Source organism: Pinus tabuliformis, chromosome X (assembly GCF_031772625.1).
Source record: "Pinus tabuliformis cultivar Carrire ecotype Pingquan chromosome X, CPIR1, whole genome shotgun sequence".
Classification (NCBI taxonomy): domain Eukaryota; kingdom Viridiplantae; phylum Streptophyta; class Pinopsida; order Pinales; family Pinaceae; genus Pinus; species Pinus tabuliformis.
The window spans coordinates 1,274,472,372-1,274,499,043 of record NC_142308.1 but is presented as its reverse complement, the minus strand read 5'-3'; the positions used below and the strand labels follow the sequence as shown (position 1 = coordinate 1,274,499,043).

The following is a 26,672-nucleotide window of genomic DNA, read 5'->3' as shown; positions in this document are numbered from 1 at the left end:
ACACCACCTCGCTTTGTAATGTTCCCAACCAACCACCTATCTATATCAATCCCAAACCCTTCAAGGATCCAAATCATCTATTACTATCTTCAAGCTCCACTGTAACAAAGCCAGTGATCTAGAAAATATGAGGGCTAAATGTCTCAAAAGATTCAAACTCAACACAATTATTCTTACAACTCATCATAAATCTCTTAAACTATGTTTATTTCTTCATTTTCTCCCTTCCTAGAAATCACAATCATTTATTCCATCCCTATATCTAGAAATCAAAATTGGCCAAGCAATATCAAACCATCATGATTGGACACATATGACTCAATGCCACAGTTTTTAACTTATATTTCGAAGTACAAAAAGAGCCAAAGACTAAGCAGCTTCACTCCTCCTTTGTGGACAATCCCTTTTGATATGGTTCCAAGACACCTACAAGGTGTTCTTTTGGAGCTCAAGGTTCTAAGACTACCCAAACTTAATGATCTCCTTCAAAGTGATACTTTATGAGATGCTTATTCAATAGGTTTGTGCCAATAGGCAACACTAATGTCACACACAATGCCACAATAATAATGCAAGGGTGCCTCATGGCACACACAATACCGTGACAATAAAGCAAAGGTACCTACTTCCACCCTTACTCTATGGGATTTATATTGATGAACTAGATAACTTCCTTTCATAGACAATGACAATCTTGAAAAGAAAGGCTAAGATTGCCCTCTTACACACTTCCATGAACCCTTCTCTTATCTATGGATTTGAGGTCTGTAGCCCATATATTAGGTAAACATGTTGGAGCTACATTGGGATGGTTCTAGTATTCTAGTATTCAGTCACACTAGACAACTTTTCCATTTATTATTGCCTTCTTTTGCAATTTAGAAAGGACCCTATTCCAATTAGTATGCATGGTTTTTCACAAATACTAATAAAAAACTTAACTGTGCTAGTTTTCAATATCAAAAATGCAACTCTATTTCATTCATATTAAATATCTTCTTTCCTCCCTAACAATCCAATTGAAACTATTAAAGCGTTGGCCTCTGCCTGCAAAAAAAAAATGTGACACCAATTTTTTTCACAAAAAGAATGTGCTTAAAGGCACGCAGTAATTCCTGACCATGTACTCACTGGTGGAAATAACTATGCAATCTTAATAATCCAGCAGATAATATTCAAAATATTAGGACAAAAGAATACTTGGATGTTGTTGAGATGGGCACATTATTCAAATCATCTCTGTATGTTTTATCTTATAAATATAATGGGTATCTAGAACTCTTATCACCAAAATACAACCGTAGTGACCTCCATTCCATCCCTTTTATATTGAATAGTTTATAAAATTGATTGAACTAAGTTACTAGGTCTCTCATCATTTAAATATCATATTCGATTTCAAATTTTATAATGTTTGATTTCAACCTTCTGGAAGTTATATTTTACTGAAATCCCAATTTGACACATTTGTATTTGGCCACTGCCAGAACAGTCAAATTTGTATTCACACTATTACATCTAGGTAAGTATATAAACAATAACCATATGAAGTAATCAATCTCAGTCATTAATTTCTGATACATCTCAAAATGGTTGTGTTTTGCCTCAAGAGCCCCTAAAGCGACAGACATTTTTGTAATCATAGAAAACAAGGACAACAGTTTACAGTGAAACTAAAACACAACACTGCCAGAATTTTCTAAAGTTAATGCTTGACTCAAACAATTTTCTTTTTCGTCAGTTATAAGTATTTTCTGAGGTACAACATAAATCATGGTTACAGCTTGAACCAGACCTTTTCAACGAGGGTTGATTCTGGATAAAGGTTGTGTGCAACAATCCGTATAAGCAAATCCTTTGAACTGCATGGTGATTGACATATATGTTTTAGGATTACGAAAGAAAAGATAACTAAATTAATGAAAATAAAAATAAAGCATAACATCATCAAATTGCATTGGTAAGTGAAAAAGAAATTCTAACATTTGTAGGCCATCAATAAGTAACACATACGTTAGAATTCCTTGAGGCTTATTCCCAGTTGTGACGATGACTGAATTGACTCGAAATTCACGCATCTTCTTTGCAGCCATATACACAGATTCAGATGGTGAAACTGTTGCCACCCTGATGAAAAGAAAATTTGCATTCATACAGATGGTTAAATTATGTATGCTTGAATTACAAACTGAAACTAACAACCATATAATTCTTATGACATCAGCCTAAAAATTATATAGTATTTTTTCGGTTACACTACAGCTACTAAGTACAATGTCACCAACTTTGTATTTTCCGCGATGACTGTTGATAAAGTGGGCCTGAATATTTGTTCCCGTAGTGTTTCAATAAAAGAACTGGGAGCTGCACTACAAAATCAAAAGGATATGTAAGTAGGACACCAAGATAAACAACTAAAACAAAATCCAAAAAAATAAAGGTAAAATTCACAAAATAACACAATGCACTTTGGGCTAAACAAGTACATATTACAAGTAATGATAACAAGAAATGTGTAGAGATGTCATTTGTACGCCAGCAACCAGTATGAATATTTTAGTGCACTTAATAAGGAAACTCCTGCTTTATTCTGTACATAAACAGATCTTGAATGGCAAATTTTTGGGTCTAAATATCAATTAAATAAACCAGTCTGATTAACCGTAACCAGGGGTTTCATATAATTTAAATAATAAATGAAAAGAAATTGTGTGACAATCCAGGCTGTGGAATCAAATCACTTGTGATTCGTGAAGAACACAATTTTAACTTGACGTAATAATGGAGAAAGATTAAGAAAACATGTTTTGAGCCATTTTTAACACACTTGAAATATCAGTTAGAAAATTTCGATAAAATTATATCAATTTTTCTATGGCCTTAAATATTCCAAGGGCAACCAATGTTTACTGAACTGATTAAAAATTTAAACATGTAGAAATACAACAACAAAAGTGCACCCTCAATTAATTAATAATTGGAAAAAAATTATGAATAGTAAGTATTCTATATTTATGCTCTTTAATCACTTGATATTATCAAATTGAAACAATACCCATTTTAGTTTCATTGTCAAGAAGTATGCATAATGCACCCAATGCAGGGAATCATTCTTTAGTGAAATCTCTTATATCATTGATTGCTTAATCTCTTCTATTCATTTGACCAAGAAGTGTGCATGATGCACCCCATGTACGTTATCATTCTTTAACGAATTTCTTTTTTATCATTGATTTATTTCCTCTTCTATTCATTTGACCAATCAACTCATGGGAACAAATTGCTCCTGATGACTAATGAGAGTATTACTTCCATTGGCTACTCACTAAGCTATGGATCACATTGGTAATTAGTGTTGTTTTTCCCTCTCCTACTGTGATACTCTTTCTTTCATTTTCTTGACCAAGAAGTGTGCATGGTGCACCATGTTACCCACCAAAGTGGGTGACCCTATAGGAGAAAAAATTTATCACATTCTTTGCATCCAGTGGGCCAGCCATGCAGCCCCTGACAGCCACCACTAGCTAATGACGTGCCATTTAATCTCCGCCACCTGCATCAATCATATGCTTCTCACCCATCCAACAAGAGCACATGGACGAAGGTGGGCTTCCAATCAAAAGGTACTTTATTCATTTTGCAATCGAGTGCTTATGCTTGTTTGTATTTGGGCATTTGAAATGGATTATGGGGTGACCTAGAAAAAGGAGGGGCTTTGACCGTGATCTTGTTCCCTCACCTTAAATGGGCAGTTAATCTTCGGTCCTAGTCTAGTGGGACATCCCCTAATGGCCCAATGGGTATAGGAGGGACACTACTCGGGAAGCCTCAATTGAGATAGTATGTTCCCTCTATCCCTGTTCCATACTTACCACTTTCCATCTTACATTACAAGCCCATATTACACCTCCATTCTTCGAGTTCAATTGACCACTAGTTCTCTAGGATTTGGCACCCATACATCCACATACTTGGGTAAGGTCCAAAACTTTGCCCTAGCAGACTGATACAACTAAAAGAAAAAGAAAGAGCATATTATGGCCACAAATAAAATAAAAAATATCAAAATGCAAAAGATGGTCGAGACATGCACATTAGCATGTGGGCAAAAGCCTAGCATCAACTCTACCTCACTCCTTATGGCCATTACCTGGTTCCTAAGCACATGATGATCAACTACATCATAAAAAGGAACCCTCGCATGTCCCAACCCCAATGGGGAATGAGTTGCCTCATCATTAAAGGGCAATACAACTATTATACATCATTCAAAGCAAGCTCTAACCCTTTGAGCTTCAAGTAGTGATACAAGGAAAAATTAAGCAAAAGTAAAAGGCGCACAAGAGGGGTGGAAAAACAAAGGCCAAGTTGGTAACTCATGCATCCACGATTGCTCCCTCCTCACATCTATACACTTAGGACATAGATCACCATCATGTTGGTCCCTTTGACCATGGCACTTGGCGATGAAGTCTTCTCCCCTCTGTACCATCATTATTAGCTAACACCTATCAATTGAATGGTGCACTAAGGAAATGTTCCTTCCCTTGGGGGCAAGAAATACCTAATAGGGTTGTCCTTTAGCCACTCCTACCTAGGGAGGAAATACCATTACAAACTCAAGGACCCAATTTTGGAAGGGAAGCCTTTTTTGAAGTATTGAATAGCCCTTTACATTCAAGCTCAATTCACATAGATGCAAAAATGAATATTGTCCCTGATGACTAGTTGCTTTCACTAGAATTTATGTTGTGATTGTTAGGTGGTTCAACAGCCCATGACCTAGGCACCTTACCCACAGGTACCTAGGCCCCAAAGAAGTATATTGGCACCCACAAGTGAAGCGTTGAGAGCCTTGGGTCTCCGAGCAGTAGCAACACATCATACCTACCCCTGGGCACCTCCTGCACCCAAGACGTTCTGCCACTTTGCACTACATTTGACGATTCTTCGAGATGATACACCTAGACCAACATGCCCCCAAGCCGACCTTAACACCTTTTGAAGGGTGGCAGTTGATTCAAGGCCCAAATGTAGATGGTCTTGCCTCATAAACTTGGGAGGGCTAGTAGCACCTAGAAAGCCCTCAATGTTGGAGCAGAGATGGACGTTATGAGCAGTTGGAAACCCAAAAAACCACCTTTTGGTACCCCAAGTGGATTTTTGGGACCACAAAGGGATATTGGTGGAGATTTGAGGACCAACCCTGAAATGATGATTTTTAGAGGCTTCTACACCACAATTGGCACTCAAAAGCCTCAATGCTTGCCACTTGGAGCTCATTTCATGGATGACATCAGCTTTATGAGGCCTCACAAACTTGTGAGGGCTAGTAGCACCTAGAAAGCCCTCAATGTTGGAGCATAGATGGACATTATGAGCAGTTGGAAACCCAAAAGACCACCTTTTGGTACCCCAAGTGGATTTTGGGGACCATAAAGGGATATTGATGGAGATTTGAGGGCCAACCCTCAAATGATGATTTTTAGAGGCTTCTACACCACACTTGGCACTCAAAAGCCTCAATGCTTGCCACTTGGAGCTCATTTCATGGATGACATCAGCCTTATGAGGCCTCACAACTCACACGTGTGGGCTTTCATTTGATTTTATGTCTAAGCTAGTTGGGTTGGCTTGTAACCCAAGGTTCTATTGTGATTTTACTTGTCTTTTAGGGGATTTTAGGCTAATTAGAGACTTGTCCTCCTCATATAAATAGAGGAGAGGACTTTTTCATTTCTCATCATCATCACTTGGACATTTCGACCTCTCTTAAGATAATTTTGACCTCTTGTATCTTAGCAAGATGTGACCTATGGAATGTACTTTGCATGTTGGAGCTATTTTCTTGACTTTGGAGAAGTTATCTTGGATCAATGATGGATTATTCAAGCATTTCATCTTGTAGGTAAGCTTTGTTGTTGAAGAACTTTTCATTTGATGTCTAATGTATGGAATGCAATGGTTATTTAAGATTTTTTTCTAGTGTGCCCTAATTTGTTGAAAATCTATTGCATGGGATCTAGATAGCCTCATTATGCATTAGTCATATATGGATTGTGAATGGCAGTCCCTTTGGGAACTCATGATGTAGCTCTCCTAAGTGCCTTTGATCTCTCACAAAGGTAATAGTTAGGGTTTTGGTTGCTACGGCACCAAACATACTTACTCCTTCGCAAGATCTAGCCAATCTCAAGCATCCATAAACTCCATCAACCCAAGGACTAAGCATTGGCCAAGTTTTTTTGGTGATCAACCCACCTTTTACCCATAAATTTGAATTTTCTTTCTCTCTCTAATTCGGCGCTCTTAAGGCCAAGTGACCAAATAGAGCTTATTGTAAATTTGCTAGGAGAAGTTTGGGTCTTGGAAGGTCTCAACATCTAAGGTTGAGTGGTTACCTCAAAATCATTCCCCTTTGGTGTCCATTCCTTCCATTTTCATCCATAATTTCTCTTTCCCTAGTTGTTTGCACTAGGATGTTATAACTTCAACTTGAGGGCTTGTTGAAGGTTTCATGTGCCTTTATCTTGGTAATACCTATTATTGGAAACCTTTTCTTGGCATCTTGACCTTGGGTCATCCCAACACACAACATATCAATCAAACCCTAGGTCTTTCATTGTCTCAATTTGGCCTCTACTTAGAAAGTAAATTGCCCCTTCTTCATTGTTGGAGCCTTGTACTTAAATTGTGCATTTCCCCTAAAAGCCTCGTAGTCACCTTATACCATTAGGCATAAAACATCTCTTAGGTGACTTATCAAGACTCCTCCCATTGGTGAAAATCCATAAAGAGCAAGGGGTAGTAGTTGTGGTGACAATGGGCTACTTACTCATTGTTATCACCTAGTCTACTGATTGCCTTCTAGGGTACCCCTCCACAAGGCTTGCTAGATTTTGCAACAACACAACCCACATATGTTACCATTCTTTAACAAATTTTATTTTATAATTGATTTTTTGCCTCTTCAATTCATTTGACCAATCAACTCATGGGAACAAATTGCTCCTAATGACTAATGAGAGCATTACTTCCATTGGCTACTCATTAAGCTATGGATCACACTGGTAGTTAGTGTTGTTTTTCCCTCTCCTACTATGCAATACACTTTCTTTCATTTTTTTCCAATCTTAATTTTTTTCCTTTTTTTGAATATGCGTACAATCATGCATTGAGACCAAAGTTATCAAAGTTAGCCAAACCATCTTGTCAAAACCAGTTCATGGGTTTCCAACAAAACCAATGGGTCCATCTAAAAGTCATTGGTTCCATGTGAAACTAGCCTTTTTTGGTTTAAACCAACCGATTCAATACAATATCATAAAGAGGTGCTCAAGGCCCACTTAAACCACTTCAAAAAAGAAAGATTAATAATAAAAAATAAAGACCTAATTCTAAACTTAGGCCCTTTCTACTTAATGAGGTCCCCCACTCTAGTTGTCTCACACTCTTCACTTGATCGATTTGGAATTTTTGAGCATGCGAATTTTTGAGCAAGTGTTCATCTTTATTAGCATCATTCTTCCATTGTTTTGGAGCTATTGTTTTGTTGATTCAAAGTTCAAATTTGAAGTCTTCACTCGGAGCACTTGCAAAGTTATGTAAAAGATTAAATTTACTTCTATAACCCTACTTATTTTTACAATAACATTGTTGTTGTTTTACTAAAAATCAATAAACCTTAGGGTTGTCTTCAAAAATTTGTTGGTTAAAAAAATTGCGATGGCTCCTTAGAGAAGAGGAATCCAACATGGGAGCATTACCAATTGATTGGGAGTAAAATTATATGCAACAATTGTCAAAAGGAAATCAGTGGGGGAATATCCACAAGTTGGAACAACACTTCGCACATGTAGAAGAGAATGTAAAACCTTGCAAAGCTAATGAACTAAAAGCCTAGATGCAAGCTTGCCTTGTTGCCTTCCAAGCAACAAAGTCAAGACAATGAGAGATATTTTTATGATTAAATTGTAGAGTCTAATAGTTATTGGTAAAAACTTAGTACTTTGTTTATTTTTGGCTTCTAGAGGCCATTTCAAGCACTTTTGTTTCTTCATTTTGGTTCAAGTATGGATTATATGCACCCTTATAATGCTACTTGCTATATACATGAGAAATATTTGCATATTTGTGTCTAATGGTTTAGATTCACATGGATATCACTGATTTTCTTTTATCAAAATTTGAATATTTTGTGCATTTTTGGTCAACAGAGTTTTTTTTCAATTTTTTACTAGTTCAAATCCAAATTCAATTTTTGGGGTCAATCAATTCAAAACTGATCTAATCCTCATAGCAATGATTGAGACATATAAGTTATGACAAGCTCAAAGCCCTAGGGGTCAGCTCAATTGACTAGTTATATGCCATCAGGTGCCCAATTCAATCCCCCTAAATGAGGCACACTAATCTACAATAACAAATATACTAAGGACACCATCTACGAATATGGGGAAGAATACCTTGGATTTCCTCGCAAGGCTTTCCTCAAATAAAAAAGTTATGACAAGCTCCACCTTCACATATTAAATTGAACTAAAACGTTGCTCAATTATTATATGCAATTTTTTTAAAGTCTCTCAGTGAAAAATACCTATACTCCATTCATTTCAACTTTCCTTTTACATCCACCTGTTGTTAAAATTGATAGTAACATTTAATGGGTTACACTCTCAATTTACTTTACTTCATTCAAGTTCTTATCTTCAACAACTAAAAAATATCCCACCAAATTACCACTTCCACTTCAAAAGTAAGGAGATCAATACCATCACCACTCACACCTACAAAGAAATTTGATTTTCAAGGTCATGATTTGGATTGAAATAAGCTCTCTAGCCTGAAACCAACAAGAGCTATAGCTTCTTAGCCCTTTTTAAGTAACAATGCTTTCAACATGACTTTAGGATATTCCATCCAAGATGGACTTTCTAAATAACACTATTAGGCCCACAATTTTAAGTAACTTTGATGTCTAGGAACCTAGTTTGTTAAAGTATTATTGACCCTGTTACCCACCATTTTGTAAGTGATATCCTTAGGAGAAAAAAATTCTCCAAGATGGTCCTTAGTCGACAACCCCTTGCAGCCACCAACTAGCTCATTGTGCCATTTCTCCACCACCTAAGCCAGCCATGTGGTCCCTCACCCATCTGTCACGATTGTATGTTTGAAGGTGGGCCTGTCGAACCTAGAGGTATGCCTTGTCATTTGGTAATTGAGTATTGTAGTTTGCTTATCAAAAACACTTTTGGGCATGGATTAATGGGGGAATTCAACGGAAAGAGTGGGCAAGGTTTGTGCTCTTGTCCGCTAGACCTCTTTTGGATGTTAACCTTGAACCCTAGTCCCATGGGATCTCTTTTACTGACCCTTGGGATTTAGGGATGGTACTACATGAGAAACCCTGATTTTGGTTGCATGGTCCTGCTCCCTCATCCACATATATTACTCCCCTTCCACTCATTATAACCCCATTCATCATTTCTCCCACCTAGGTCCACATTCCTCCACTGGGTCCACATAGGGTTAGCCTTCCCCTTCCCCTTGCCCACACCTTGGGTCGGGCCTGGAATGATGCCCTGAAGGTTGATGCAGCTGAAAAGAAAAGTAAAAGCATAATTGGCCACATTCAACAAAAAAATGTACCACAAAATGCAAAAGATGGTCGAGACAAACACATTTAGCATGTTGGCAAAAGCCAATACATGAGCTCTACCCCATCATCATGGCCATCACCTTGGTTCCTACAGGCCCTAGATGAGCCTCCTTTATCATTCAGGAACCCATGATTGTCCCAACCCCTGGTGGGCAATGAATTGCCCTACCTTAAAGGGGGTATCCACTGCTATATCTCACACATCATGCTCTTATCCCTTGAGCCTTAAGCAGACAATTAAATAAAAATTATAAAAGGCAAAAGGCATATAAAGAAAGGTGGAAAAATCAAGGCTGAGGCACCTCATGTACCACGATTGCTCCCTCCTATACATTATATACTCAAGTGTGGGCTTCCCTTTTATTAGCTACCCTTGTACCCCAGCGTGTGGCTCAAGGCTACCCCTTTTCATCCCCTACTCCATTCATCTCTTTATCACATGCCACCACCCTTTAAAGGATGTACCTTGGACATACTATCCCCTTTAGAAGTAGAAACCACCTAATAGGATACTTGGTTAACCCCATTTGGAGCTTGGAGACATTAGCATATGCCAAAGCCCATTATGGAAGGGCATGGCATTATGAAGTGCCCACCCGTTGTCCATGGTTTGTAAACTCTTTTACTCGATTTGCTTGATGACTTGTTGTACTGGAAGGCTAGGGAACGCATTGGATTTATGCAAGATTGCAGGGGCTCTCCATTTTGGGTTTGGCCTCCCTATACGGGTTCCTAACCATCCAAAGGGCTACATTGGCACATGTAGGGTGTGTGTTGAGAGCCATGGGCCTCCACAGCAGTAGACAACACTCCATGGAACCCTATAGATGTTCAGAGATTGCTCGAGATTCACCTATTGAACGAGGAAGATGCACCTGGTTCATCTCTGCCCAGCCAGCCCCACAATTGTACCATGCACTTGACAGATGACCCAAGACTTGTATGTTGATGTGGCATCACTTACACCATCATTTGATCCCTTACAAATGGTCTACAAGCATATTCAACTTACTTGGAGACCCATGAGGTCACTTGTGTGCCCTCACACCCATTGGGAGCACCACAGGTTTATTATGTGGAGAACAAGGGGCCAACCCCTTGTCCATTAACTTTTGGGAGTCCTATTCATCGTTATGGCACTCGTGGACTTCATCAGGCTTCTTAGGGGGGCCAACGACACGTATTATTGATCATTCGACCTCTTGAGAGGCTTGTTATTTTGTTTATGAGCTAGTTTGGTGGGCTTGTCACCAAAATTAGTGATTTGCACATTATTTTTATTTTAGGGTTAGTTATTTGCACATTATTTTTATTTTCGGGGCTAATCTAGGCCTAAGTAGCTAAATCAAACTCATTAGGAGTATATAAATACAAATGATGAGAGTTCATTTCTCATCATCACTTGGTTTGGACTTGTATCTCTCTTGAGATTTTCGCTATTCCTTCTTGGTGGACGAAATTTTGGAGCATGGATGAATTTTGATGTATGGATTATCTTTTCTTATCTTGGAGCTTCTTAATTGGCAAGTTTATTGATGGTTGGATATATTCTCTTACATGTAAGTACAAATTTAATGTTATTTCTTCTTTTACTTTGTCACATGCATTGATGATGAGATTTTCGCTATACTAGGGCTAATTGTTGCATGCATTTACTGTGAAATTGTGGGATTATGTTTCTATATAGCATCTCTTTATGTATGGGCCATGTATGTTGAACGAATTCTCCTAGGGATAATTCTATGACTGAATTTATCTTGACAAGCCATCTTACATTGCAAAACAAAGTGTAAAAGCTTTTAAGGTCACTCTCTTTTGCCCTAATGACAAGCAAAGTTGTCCTTGAAGCCTCCTTGACCTAGAAACAAAGTTCATTCTCATATTCTTCTTGACTCCAATCTCCCTAAAGGATTAGGCATTGGTCTACCATAAGGTGATCACTTAAAGAACCATTTTTCTTCACCTCTCCTTCTTTATTCAAGGTCTATCCACAGTAGGGCTCCTCGGGCATCATTTTCCTGACAAACCACCCATAGAAAAACTTCAATCTCTTGGCCTCTACTACGCTGATGTGTCTCCTAGGCCTTCTCCAAATTTGAGGGAATTCTGACGGTGTGGTTGTGAGATATCCCAAGCCTTAGCCTCGAGATTGGATTTTGCCCTAAGTTTCCCTAGGCTAGTTACTCATAGGGATCATTTTGCATCTTTAAATGAAAATCACTTCTTTGATCCCCTTCTCCTCCTTGTTTAGGTCAAGTCTATCATTGGTTACTAAACTCCTTCCTCTTGACTTAACCTAGGTCCATTTGGTCCAGTGTGGTCCCATATCTTATCAAAGTCAACTCTTCAAAAACCACTTGGGAAACCAAGTTCAACAAGGATTTTAGGGTTTAGGAAGCTCCTTTACAAGTCACATTCCCTAAGCCAAGCCCTTGAATCCCTATTCCCCTTTCCTAGAGAACCTTGCACCTTGCCTAAAATGCAAGCAAGTCCCATTCTTGAGTGTCTCCTAAGAAAGGATCATTGAGATCATTTCACATCCATCTTAGTTGATCTATCCTTCATAAGTGATTCTCTATATATCAGGTCTCCTCCCATTAGTGAAAGTCCATAAAGAGTAGGAAGCTTTAGTTGTGGTGACAGTGGGCTTTAGCTTCATTGTTGCTCTTGATCTAGCAAAGTGCCCCTTCAGGACCCCCTGCTAGTTTGAGCAATAACAGGCCTAAGATGGAGAGAGTTCACATTCCCATGCTTCACTACATCATTAGATGTAACGAGACCATTCACCAACATATTGTTCATGCAATGTTCACAATTCACCCCTTCCATGCCAAGGCCACTTTTGAACTAGTTTCGCTACTTCATCAAATTTAGAGCTTTGTTGATTCAACCATCAATAGAGGTTGATACCCTTACATTGCAGCTTTGTTGATTCAACCACCAATAGAGATTGATACCGTTACATTGTAGCTTTGTTGATTCAACCACCAATAGAGATTGATACCCTTATCTTGCATACTATTCTTTGAAGGCTATTACCTCGACCTATCCATCCCAATGAGCACATTGCTAGTTTGTTAAGGTTCCCTAACCTATTACAAGTTGTGAGCATCTCAATGGATAGACTTATTGCATTCCAATACTCTTTGGGTGCTTTTAGCCAACAAATTTTGAACAAACAAGAGTCAAACAAGACCACTAAAGAAAATATTTATAAACAGTTCATTAAAGCAATTGGTTAGATCCAACTCGCAGGCTCAAACCCAATATGGCCTTTATGCAAAGCATTTCATGAAGCTAAGGGACAACCTCCTTGTTAGACTAGCTTACACACTTCCCCAATGGATGCATGCACTCAAAACCCCTTTAAACAAATACCAAGTTGGTTCACATCAACTTTAAGTGGAAATCGATCACCATATCCCACATGCAAACACAGTGTGCCAATAATAAAAGCATTACCACCAACAATAATAAGACCATTTTTATTGACAACAATAACAACATAACCATCAACAATAAAGATTTAATTTTCTATAGTCTTACTCAAAGAGGAAAACAGAGAAGCATCTATAGCCATGTGTTGGGTACATCTAGAGTCAACTATCTACTCATTTTTAGAAGCATGAGCATGCAAAGCCTGAGAAGCATTAATAATGAACATATAGTTATTTGCCTTGCCCTTTGAAACTTGGTTTTACAAGTTGATCCACTACCCAATCTTCATGTCTCCTTCAAGTCTCTTGGCTTTCCATTCTCGGTCTTTGGTCTTCTATGTTAATTTTCCTTTAGCCCCAGTAACCTAGCCAATTACTACCTAGCAAATTCTTTGCAATAACATTTAATTATTATGTAGATCTATTGAATAAAAGACACAAATGGAATTTTAACAAGTAAACAAATATAATGGTGTAAGCAAAATTAAACATCAATCTTACACATGCACACAAGATTTATGCCATTCAAATCGATCCTTCATTTAAATAACTTCATAATTTACAAGGGTTCCTTTCGTGAGATAATGGCCCATTGAAGAAAATACAAATACAAAACCTGAAATTTAATGCAATGAATCGAACCCTTAATTTGTCCTTCGATCTGTTGGCTATTTCGAAACCTTCCCTTACTGCCCCTTGAAGTCTTTCTCGAAACCTGCACACTTTAATGGAAGTCGTTCTCCACCCAATCACTATGATCTCACTCTCATCGTATCTTGGTGCCTTTCTTTCTTTCTTTCATTCTATCTTTCAAGGGAAGAAATCACTATGATCTCACTCTCATCGTATCTTGACACCCTTCTTTCTTTCTTTCTTTCATTCTATCTTTCAGGGGAAGAGACTGAATAGATTGTTTAAGTCAATCTGAAAAAGATTAAGCTACTCATCTAGTTGTCTCCCTTAGCCTAGCCTTCCTTTTATAAGTTTGAGTTATTGACCAAATCCACAACCCTAATCTCCAAAGTGATTAATGGTTGAGATTAGATCTCAACATCACTTGAGATCAACAATTGAGATTCATCTAATTCACTAATGCAAATAACCTTTGCATTTCATTAGATTAACTCACTTTATCTTATAAAAGTCAATTACTTAAATAATTAAAGTAATTGCTAAGGTTAAGAGTCAATTAGGTGACTTCCACACACCTAAACATTTATGCATGTGCAAAAGTACCTACCCGAGCTACTAACATCAACATTCTACCAAGAAGTCTTGTCCATATGTCTTAATTTCCAACCATAACAAGACGTCTTCTTCTTCCTACCTTTCTTAATTGATGCTTGATCATCATGCTTCTTCTTCATACTCTATTTGACACAATCCTATTCTTTCTCATAATTACCTACTCAATCGATTTCTCCTTGTAGTTTTGTCAAACTTTGCCTTCGATAAATAGGTTTTTTATAGCTTAACTTCGAGTTTGCTTTCATCAAGCAATTTTTCTTGTGCCTTAACAAACCACATATGGAGTCAAAGGAGTAACCCATTACCAATTTCTTTTCAAACACCCAACTAGCACAAAATCTAAAATAAAATACATATAAGGTGTCTTCAGCTTCATCCAAATCAATTCTTCACGCTGACCACCCTTCTTTAAAAAACTAGTTCTACATTCACTCACTTTTAACTATAGCACCTTCATGCAAACCAAATAATCTTCACTTATTTCTAAAAAGAGGATTTATAGAGATCAACCCTTTCTCAATTTGCATAACCCAAATTTCATCACTCTTGTCAAATGAAGTCTTCAACTTCTTTCGAATTTGATTACGAAAATAAATCCCATTCATATGAAAGCAAGTCTCCTTGTAGATGTAAGTCATTATAACTCCTACAACATCATCCTCATTCCCATTATGACAAACATCTATTGATCATCTTTCAATTTATGGAATCACAATCTTCATTCACTACCAAAGACCCTTGCTTTTTAATAATGTTTCCATATCTTGCACCCACATACCATACTTGTAGCCATTCAAAACCACAAGCTCTTGCTTAAACCTTGTTACAACAAAATCTAGCACCCACAAAAGTGTAGAGTCCTAAGAACCAAAGTGTCAGCTTTGTATAACTCAAAAAGGCTACCTACTATCACCTCAACAACTCTTCCCCGCACTTTAGGTTCTCTTCTCTAACACAAGGGAGCTTCCTTAGAGTTAGGATTATCAAGGCTATGGAGTGGGGGCTCAAGGTGAAAAAGAAAGCCTCGATAAAACACAAGGTAGTTGTAGTATATGAAAATGTAATGGGGAAAATAATAAGATAAAGAAAGGAAAGGAAGCTAGTTTGTGACAATCAACTACTTTGAGTTTGGCTATATAGTCAAAAAATAGTCGTTTGCCACATTCAACCATTTAATGGATGAAAGAACTAGTCGATACATTCATCATTGTAGTGTGTACTTAAGGTTAAAAGGGTTAATTTGATACAATTTAACCTTAAGTGTTTCCTAGCAATTAATGTGTGGAAACCTAATCTTGGAGATCTAAGGGTGCTTCTCATCAAAGATATATGAAGGTGCTACTATATTTGCTTGAATTATAATTCCATTTCCACGACTAGTTTATTATATGAAGAGAATAAAACAAAATTATAACAAGGAAAACAAGAGGGAGAACCTCTTCACATTACTCTATTCCAAAATGAAAAAATATTTCCTTAATAGGCCTTCAAATTAAAATTATTACAAGAGGTTTCATATACATAATTCACGACAATTTAAGAGCATAAACATAACCATGCAACAAAGTAGGTGCAATACATCACTTCTTCATTAATCTTCAAGGGTTTGATACACAAGGGAGCTCTATCAACCTAAAACCCCAAGCTCCTATAATCTCCTATCACTTCTCTCAATCCAAATCCACAGTCCCTCAAAATCCACCTATGAATGGAGAGAAGGCTCATTTATATAGAGGAATTTTTATCTCTCTTACAATAAACAAGTGATTGCTTTCCTAAATCCATTAGTTCTCCAAGAAATAACCATAAAATATCAACCTCAACAACTTCCTTAGTAAAAGTATCAATGAGTTATTGAGATCCACTTTCTTCAAAAGCTATCTCCATAATTGTAAATTATGATCAAATCTATGGAAGCAATGGTTTATACATTCTTATTGGTATCAATCCTAGGCATAATCTTTTTCGATATTTTCTTTCGAGTATCAACCTCAACAACTTCCTTAGTAAAAGTATCAATGAGTTATTGAGATCCACTTTCTTCAAAAGCTATCTCCATAATTGTAAATTATGATCAAATCTATGGAAGCAATGGTTTATACATTCTTATTGGTATCAATCCTAGGCATAATCTTTTTCGATATTTTCTTTCGAGAACCACCCAAAGTTTTGACTAAAGGGGGAAAATAGTTTTGCTTCTCCAAATCTTCATTCTTTCTCTCCCATCAAAGAAAGAATGACCTTCCAAATATTAACCTCAACAACTTCCTTACCAAAAGTAGTAATGAGTTGTTGAGATCCACTTTCTTCTCTAAGAAGAAACAATAAAATATACTTGCAGTTATCTAGATACATCTTTCTCTCCAAGGAAAATAATATTAATGGTCTATCACATAACCAACTCATGTGACAATTCAAACAATAACAAAATAATGAATGGTTAATTGTGCCATGTAACAAACTCCAACAAGATAAGTTTACGAAAGATGGATGCCCCCCACGGTGGTTGATCAAGGCAATATTTAATTAGTAGATCCTCTTTGTCATAAAGTCACTCCATAATGCAATCTCGAAAAATGTGCAATGGATCTCCTCCCAAAAGTAGGTCAATTTAGCTCATAGTCACATTTAGCCTCAAAAAGGTGGAACAAGGAGTGAACAAGGATCTTTCAAAGGTTCATATAGACCCTTTAATGGAGCACGCCACCTACTAGCCTATAAGAATGCGCCAAAGAGGAGTCAAGGCAAATAAATGACCAAGGTGCATCCATAACTGACAATGACCTCTCAAACCATGTGCAAAGCTCAACCACCTCCTCAACATGTGTGCAAAGGGATAAGGATGAATTGATAAAGAAGTCAACCATTAGCAAATCATAATTTCCCTTTTATTTTTTCCTTTTTTATGTGTTGCCTTAACATATGTGCAAAAATGGAGAGTGCTACCCTTATGTGGTGTACCACAAGGGGCAAGGAAGTTCATTCTTTGGTGAATGACTAAAACATTTTAAGATAAGAAGCCAATGACGCCTCAATGAAGGTTTATAACATGATATAATAAATAGGCCAATAACGTAGCACAAAAGCTAAAGTTTGGGTAATTAAACAGTGATAACAATACTCCAAACCACGTTGATGTGTTCACACATGGAAATGGTGAAATGATGAAATATGGCAAATGAAAGGCTACTTATGAAGAAAATCTATATGAAAATTGATGAAATGACTCAAGCACCCTCTAGGAATGGGAAAATGATGTGGATTATACCAAGATACAAAATGAAAATGTGATGAAATATGAATGATATCAAGATTTTAAAAACTAGTAAAACACACCACCATGTGCTAGAGGATGCAAACAACTAAGAAAAAGACATGACCCCACCATGCAACAACCAACTGAGAGTAGTGACTAAAACAACATGGGTAGTGAGAAATTAACAAGGTGATCTCCCCAACATGAGAAAAGTGCCTCCATTAAGCAAATGCATGAAAGTAGGACCAAACCACTCAATGACTACCAACCATGACAATCCATCATAGAGCAATGAATATCCTCCACCATATAATCCAATGCCAAGAAAAGAAGGGGCTCCATGAAGATGTATTCCCCCATTCCATCAAAAACTTCAAAGATATCAACTAGAAACTCTGTCATTGTGACATAAATCACAGCATGAAACCACATATGATATGAGAAAGGAACTCATGATCTTGATCTATAGATATAAGCCCTAATAAAATAATCAAGTCAAAATCTTGAGTCAAACTACTAAAGAGTTTTGACTCGTTACGACAACATTCAAAAGACTTGTAGACAACAAGTTAGGCCTCAAATCAATAGCTCTGATACCATGTTAAAGAACAGAGGAATTAGTAGATCAAAAAGCTATACATTATAAAAAGAGGTGATGTCTAAAGATGCCATTACAACACTCAAACACAAGTGGGTAGAACTCAACATACAATAGGAAATACAAGGAATCAAAACTCCCATAATAGATTGATACATAAGACCATCCATATAAAGTACCAAAGTGTGAATAACTCCCTTGAAGCAAGGAAGACATGGAACACTTTGACTAGAAAGGCCACATAATGAACCCCTTGAACTTTGCCTCAACTTACTCACCAATCGACTACCATGATCAACTTGACCAACTAGTTAAGTTCTCAATGAATTGCTCAATTTACTCTCCTACTCAACTATCCACTATTGAGTCATTGTCTTTAGAAAACCTAGAGGGTGGTGAACCTACTTAACCTATGGTTCCAGCAACTAAACATCTAGAAATTATGTTCTTCCTTCTTTTCCTTGAAAAATCAAATACTACTCATTCTTTAATCATGATCACCATGATTATAAAGGAGGACTGCAATAGAAGATTAATAATCCTTGGAATTTGATAGACAACTATGTAATGGATAGCATGTAAAGCACTCCAATTAATAGACAAATCTCTACTTTGTGAGCGTAATTAATGCTAGTCAATACCCAAAACTAAAAAAACGTCCATTGAGGATGTAAGTTTCATACCCTTCTTTTGTTTTTACTTGTTGATGTGTGTATGTATGTGTGTATAGAAAATGTTAGTGTCAACTGGGTCTAGCCCAAGTGGTTGTGTGACTGAATGTTATTCTTCCCACTTCTACAAAATCTAATTTACCCTAGGTACCATCCTCAACATGAAGGTAGTACCTGATGGATTTCCCTCATAAATGCAATTACATAGAAAAAAATATCTAATGTTTGTTAGTTACATAGGAACAAGTGGTTTATTGTATAACATAGTGAAAATGCAATCATCTTTGATTATGATCATTCTCACACTTTTGTAGATCATAATAAATAATGAAAACAAAGACAAGGCATGCATATTTTGGTAAGCAATCTCATTGTTGAGTCTCTTAAGTTTTATGTATTTTCCTGTATCTCATCCATGATGGAGAGGATGAATTTACCAAAACATGAGGCTTACCCATTGTTATCATGGTTCAATATGCCCTTAGAGACTTCTGTGATCCATAACATGTTTAAGAGAATGATTTCGGCAAAATCACATAGAAAATCATTTGTCAAAGACGCGTTTCAAACCAACCAGTGTGGTTCATCGTTAGGACAAGTTGAAGAACAAATCTGAGCAACAAGTTAAATAGGGAATGCAAGTCCTTCCAACAACTATATTTGACCGAGCAATGGTTAAAAATGACTTCTAACGGCTAGATTTGACCAGGGACTAGGTTGATAAGGATCAAGGAGAGAGGTCAAAGATGTTAAAGTTGAAAAATCTCTTAAATAAATTATTAGGGCAAATTAAATTAAATTATTAGGTCAAATGATTTTCTATGTGATTTTGCCGAAATCATTCTCTCAAAGATTTAATTTATCCCAATAAAAAACTGCAAATAACACTTAGTGCCATTACAAACATGGGCACTCTCATATTGTAAATTTTATTGCTAAGTGTATTTATCTCAACCTTATATTATCTTCCTCAATGCTAATAAAGTGGGAATAAAATCAAAATATGCTAATGCATCTAAAGAAATTGCATCCTTAATAAGAAAAAAACACATTGGTCAACTACATACACACCTCACCCCTCCACATGCTATAGAACGTAGGCAACAAATTGACCTCACTATCAAAAATAAACTTACACTAGGTCTTCCAGAGGGTATACAAAGTATAAATTCTCAAACAATCACAAATACCAATGAAAGTGGAGTGAACCAATTAGTCTTCATCACCAAGTATAGTTGCACACCAATGAATCCTTACTTGGAGAAGAAGTGAACATTGATATTAAACATATTTCTAACCATTCTTCACAAAGAGACAATCCTTCAACATGTTCTTCACTAACTTGGAGCACTAGCAAACAACATAGAGATTAACACAAATCCCACTCTTTGCCAAGTTGGCCTTGGAGGGGAGCACTTCAAAAATAACTAGCCATGTAAAGCCACAGCATGTAGGAGAGTCAATCGCATGCCACACTATCTAGCCAACAAACCCGCATGTCATCAAAATTAGTGGCCACCCAACACACGTTGAGGACAAGGTCCAACACATGATGTTGATGCAAAAGGAATATAGCACCTATCAGTGATATTATTGAAGGGAGCAAACAAAACTTGCACACCAATCTAGCAAAAATTGCCCTAGCATTTCAAATCTTGGACACATTGACCTAATCGATGAGCCCGACAAGCTCAATGATAATTTGTTGATCTAAGGGAAGCAAAGCAAGCTTGCGAACTAGAGTGCATCAACCCTTCCAAGATGCACCACTAAATCCCATAGGTCTCGTCAAAAGATGACCTTCTTACTCAAGCAACAAGTCTAGAAACATGAGAGTTATCCTTGATACATGTCACTTGCGCTACTGCAATTCCCTAAAAGATTCCATTGGAGCTTCAAAATTCTTATTATTCTATGCATAATGATGTGTCATATGGTGAATAATGTGTATTTTCATCCATTAAGATTCTTCATTCCCAACCTAAGAACAATTTATCAAATTACATGTAACCATTAATTTCCAACCTGAGAACAATTTATCAAATTAAATGTAACCATTAATTTCCAACCTGAGAACAATTTATCAAATTACATGTAACCATTAATTTCCAACCTGAGAACAATTTATCAAATTACATGTACAAAATGGTTACATTAGACTGCAGCGAATTTAATAGAATTGAGTAGTTGGTTTATCTAGTATACTTCCTCTCTTTTGTCTCGGTTATGTTGGTGTATAAACAAACTTTAATACGATCAAGGCACCGTGAAAGTCTATAGCAGCCATGAAGTTGTGAAATGGCTGTGAGATGATGGCCTGTAACTGAGAATATGAAAATATGATAACAAAAGAATGACCACTACACGAAAGCAAAGGCAGAGTCAAGATGATGGCCTGTAACTGAGAAGAAAATATGATAAAGAAAGAATGACCCCTGCTAAAGCAAGGCAGAGTCAAGCTCTTGTTGATGTGATATTTGCTTCCATGCATTAGTCTTGTTTATAAAAAATCGATAATAGCTTATTAGGTTCATTTCCAGGCATGCCATTCCAATCGCACTGACTAACAAAACAGCGCCACAGCCAAAGAAACCCATTGAATGAAATCATGTTTCTAATAATACCATTTTTGCTTCCATAAATCACTAAAAACTGGCCCCAGACCAACACAATTTGGTGACAATTTCAACTGTCCCTGCACTTTCATGTGGTAACAGAGTTATATTGGCCCTCTTTCCAAGAAAGCCATTGTTATCACGATGGTTTTATATGTATTACCTATAATTCGTTTTATACTATGTTGAAACTATATTTATTAATTTTTTTTATAATATGTTGAAAGTGTATTTGCTAAACATTTGAAGCAAATGGTTTCTGAGCTTTTTCAGATGTTTCTTTTTATTATCGACATGGCTAATGCCATCTCGCCTAGGGATTAGTAAAATATACAGCCATATGCACATTTTCTGTGGTTTTGCCGTTAATAATATTGATGATTTTCTCTGCGGGAAATTTTCTTTGAGATGGTCGAAAAAGTGGATGTCAGAAATACGGATATTTTAAGTAATAACCTATTTACATATAATCAAATATGTAAAATCATTATACTTAAGTACTATAAAAAAATGACTAGTAATTACCATACTAGAATGTGAAACGAAGTGCATTATAAGTTTCGTCTTCAAGCACAGGTTCAGAAGTCGGGTTTCAAGCCTGGTAAGGAACATGAAGTCATGAAATCGTGTGCCGAGGTGAATAGAAACTAACCGTCTCCAAATTGTCTTTCGATGCCTTCGACGGCAGCAGCAATAGCACTGCCCTTTTCCGCGACCTTTTCCATCTTTGCTATTGCGTCATAGAGGCACTTCGTAATATCAAGCAGAGCAATGACCTCGCCATTTTCCACAACCGGCAAGTGTCTAAACTTCCCTGTCCTCGAAAATGTGCCCACATTAACACACAAATTCATGAATCGACAAAAAATTTAAACAGAACCCCATAAAAGAACTCATAGTAAAGCACCAACCATCAATCATCTTCTCGAGGGCTTCTACGGCCGAAGACTCCGCCATGACAAAGATGGGATTCCGCGTCATGACCTTTGAAACCGGTGTGTCGCGAGGCTTCAAACCCTCGGCTATAACCCTCGTTGCCACATCCTGCATAGGAAAGAGAGTTAAACCCGAACAGTGAGCCATAAAAGCATAATATCTAACGAAAATTTACAGACCTTGTCGGTTATGATTCCAGAGAGTAAGGCGCTGTGATCCGTGAGCAGAGCAGCATCGACCCTGCGCATGGACATACGACGGCAAGCATCGTACACCGACGTGCCCTCTGGAATAGTGAGCGCCTTGGACAATCTCAGCCTCTTCACGGTCCTCTCCACCGACGTTGGTCTGTTTCGACAAAGCATACAAACTTATAGCATTAAAATGCAGAAACAGACGCCAATTTTACAAAACAGAAAGTAGAAAAAATTCTTTGCATACGGTGAAACCGGCGTCGCCGATTTCCTGAAAGATCCAATGCTACCGTTCCCAGTGCTTCCGTTCTCAGACGGAACCTGCTTCTTCACTGAAGTTGCCGACCCTTTTCTTTGAGTCAGGCTCTGCCTCCTGCTTTGAGCTCCTGCCGTACTCTGTCCCTGGTTGTTCATCTTGTCGGGTGTTCGTCTAATCCGCGTTCGAATCCCGCAACCAAAAACCCAACCCCACCTCAAACTCGCCCAGCTGATTATGAGTGAACATCACGGGCTGCTTCGGCCGGAAACGGCTATGCTATTTATAATTCGCAAGATCTTGCAGGAACGTTCGGAGTTCCATATTTGGCGGATTTTACCCGTTTCATAAAGCCGTTCCCTCCAAATTTGTCTTATCTGGTAGTGTTCAGATATTGCTTTGAATTTCATCTAGTGGTATTACGATACCTAGTTTTGAATTACGGACTTCATGGCTATCCATCGAATCATCTTATCCGTGGTTGAGTTTCTCCCATAAAAAGAGGACGACCAAGTACGGTGGTTTTTTTTAAGTCCAGAGAGTGGTAAAAACCTGGTATTGGTTTTTCAACATTTCCCAAGGTAGAATATTTATAACCTGGTATTGGTTTTTCAACTTATCCGTGGTTGAGTTTCTCCCCTAAAAAGAGGACGACCAAGGATGGTGGTTTTTTTTTTAAGTCCAGAGAGCGGTATAAACCTGGTATTGGTTTTTCAACTTTTTCCGAGGTAGAGTATTTATAGCTAAATTTTTAGAACGTATATTTATTATGCGTTATAAGGAAATGGTAAAATTTATAAAGATGTAGGTTTTAAAGTATTTGAAAGACATTCCATTTAAGTTATTATCTTATGAATTATTATCTTTTGAAAGTGTGTAAGTTAATCTTTTAATAAGAATAATCAATTAAATTACTAAAAAAATCAATTATGTTGTTTGGTATTTTATTTTTATTTGTAGTATGGTAAATGAAATGGGAGTTAGAGTTATATTCTTTGGAAATGAAGTTCATAAGAGAATAGTGGTTTTTATATTTATGAGGTTTTTTATAATTAATTAATTATGTGGTTGAGAGTATTTTGGAATAAATTGTGTACTGATTTTTGAAATAAAAATAATGAAAATATAATTTTTTTAAGATTTTTTTATATTATTATAATTATGTTTTTTTAATTAAATAAGACTTAATAACATTAAATTTTTTAGAAAAATATTATTATTTACATTTTTAGTTTTTTTCTTATGATTATAATTGTGTTTTTTAGTTAAATAGAAATTAATAACACTAAATTTGTTAAAAAAATAATTTATCAAAAATAATATTATATATATATATATATTATGTTTTTTTTTTTTAATTAATTATGATTTTAAGTTGCAATAAGTTATGTATGTCTAGGCAAATTCACTTCTTCCTTTAATGGATTTGATAGTGGTTTATGTTTCTTTCTTTATTGGGTATCAAATAAAAGAGGAAAATCGTTCTCTCTTATAATAAATGCATGAGAGTAGTTGAAAGGTGGTGAAGGTACGATGTTGTCTCGAGTGGTGGCGGTGTTGTCAGGTTTCAAAGAATTTGGATTTTGTTTTTTTATTCGTCATGTTGGTCATTGTTTTGCCCAGGGTTGTGTGGATTGCTCTTTTCTCTCTGTAACTATGTCTCCTTGACAGAGAATGGCAAGTAGTAGAGGTGGTTAGTTTTACCCTCACCATCGAAGGTTGTTTAGTTGGGATTTTGTTGCAACTTATTTTGATTCAGTCTGTTTGGAAGTCCAAAGGGAAATCCTTCACCCTAAACCAAAGGAGTTTGGTGATGGCATTTAATTCTCTGATTTTGAGGTTGGAGTAGAAGGCCTGAAGTACCCTGAATCAAAGGAGTTTGGTGATCACATTTAATTCTCTGATTTTGAGGTTGGAGCAGAAGTCCTGAAGTACCCTGAATCAAAGGAGGAGTTTGGTGATCGCATTTAATTCTCTGATTTTGAGGTTGGAGCAGAAGTCCTGAAGTACCCTGAATCAAAGGAGTTTGGTAATCACATTTAATTCTCTGATTTTGAGGTTGGAGTAAAAGGCCTAAAGTGGAGTCCTGATCTGATTTTGAGTGGATTCCTGATCTAATTTTGAGGTTGGAGCAGAAGGCCTGGAGTGGATTCTTGATCCGAGGAAATTCAGAAAACGAAGGTTACATTTCCTACATTCTCTCGATGTTCACCACTAGATGGATACTCTCTTCCGCATGGTTCTCAAAGATAAGCAAGTGGACAATTATAAAATTTTCAGTCTCTTGGTCTCATGTTTTTCCTTTGGTCCTATGGCACCCAAATTCCAACTTGTCATATATAGAGATAGTATTTAGTTTGCTCTGCCAAATTTGAAAGCTTACACTTTCAAATCATTTTTTTTGAGATGTCAAAAGCAATATACTCTAAATGTAAAACCATTTTTATTAATAGAAATCATTTACATCTACTAAAAAAACTTGTACTTTCAAGATGCACTTTTCCTTTTGATATAAATTCCCAATTGGATATGGTTTCTTTAAAACAAAACAAAAAAAATTATTTTTTATTATTACATTTTTTTTTGTTATTTTTCTTAAATTTATTATTTTAAAAAGTTATTTTTAATCAATTATATTTATTTTTTATTATTATAATTATTTTCTATTGTTATTAGAAAATTTAACTTTTTATGTTGAGATATTTTGTATATAAAATCTATAATTGGGGATAGCATAAGCTTTTATGGGTGAGTTATGCAAATTCTTTGATTGGTATGTAATTAATGATTTTTTAAAGTTAAAGTTGAGGTATATGCTCATTAAAAAATGGGACTCAATTGATCTCATTTGTTGGAATAAAGTAATTTTTTTAAAGGTTTTGGCCCATCTTATTTCTTAGCCTAGATTGAGTTTTAAGTTTTTTTGAAGTTTTAATTAAGATTAACTAAACTTATTAAGAAATTTGTATTTCAAACCCATGTCACTCCCAAGAAAACTAGCACAGAAAATCTTCCTCTCATTTTATTAAAAAAAATAGAAGAAAACGAGCATAAAAAATCTTCCTTGGTTCGATCGATTCCACGGGCTTGGAGACGAAGCCCACGGTCACCGGAACATTTAGTGATAGGGTCATTGGTTCGTTCATAAAACCATTGGCTCCGCCTTTTTCACATAACCACGCTTTGATTAATAGCCTGCCCGTAGTCAAAGGCGTAAGCTCCGCCCAAAAAACATACAGCGCCCCTTTTTTTTTTTAGCCCATGGTTTGTTTTTGAAACCCTTTCGAGAAGGGAAACTTAATTTTAATACATATTAAAATGTGGGCTGTTTGTTTTTTGTTTGCCCATAGTTTGTTTCCAAACTAATGAAAAAATAAATTTTAATTCTAAATTAAAATATGATTTATCATGCTATTGGCTCTTCCCAAAAACATTAAACGCCCCATTACTTTGATTTATATATCCAAGACTTTTTTTAAACTAATATATATTAAATTTATTCCAGATTTTCACTTGTATTTGTTTCCGTGTTTTTGTTTTTTGGTATAAAATAAATATAAAATTTATTTTTTATTTTAATTTAAATAGATTAAATTTTTTTAGTGTAAATGTTTTTTATTATTTTTAAAATAAATTTTTTATTAGATTTTCATTAGTTACAAATAATACATGTATAGGGTAACATTTCAGAAGAGAGTTACGACGTCAAAACTATCTCAGTTTGGTACTTATTAGAGAGACCATTTGCCCTTGAGAGGGAAACTTGACGGTTGTCTAAAAAAGTTCGAGAGTAGCATTTA

At 36.3% G+C, this 26,672-nt stretch overlaps 1 protein-coding gene across 1 annotated transcript in view; it reads right to left on the bottom strand.

Moving 5' to 3' along the window:
• LOC149144644 (CBS domain-containing protein CBSCBSPB3-like) overlaps positions 1-23,349 on the bottom strand; it is a 69,459-nt gene extending 46,110 nt beyond the window's left edge. Inside the window, exons 1-7 of the mRNA XM_089449042.1 lie at positions 22,864-23,349; positions 22,602-22,770; positions 22,398-22,530; positions 22,139-22,300; positions 2,286-2,364; positions 2,014-2,127; positions 1,796-1,862 (exon numbers count right to left, since the gene is read on the bottom strand). Coding sequence (XP_089305168.1) covers positions 1,796-1,862; positions 2,014-2,127; positions 2,286-2,364; positions 22,139-22,300; positions 22,398-22,530; positions 22,602-22,770; positions 22,864-23,030 — 891 coding nt within the window. The 5' untranslated portion in view covers positions 23,031-23,349. The remainder of the gene's footprint in view (positions 1-1,795; positions 1,863-2,013; positions 2,128-2,285; positions 2,365-22,138; positions 22,301-22,397; positions 22,531-22,601; positions 22,771-22,863) is intronic.
• Positions 23,350-26,672: the final 3,323 nt, after the last annotated feature.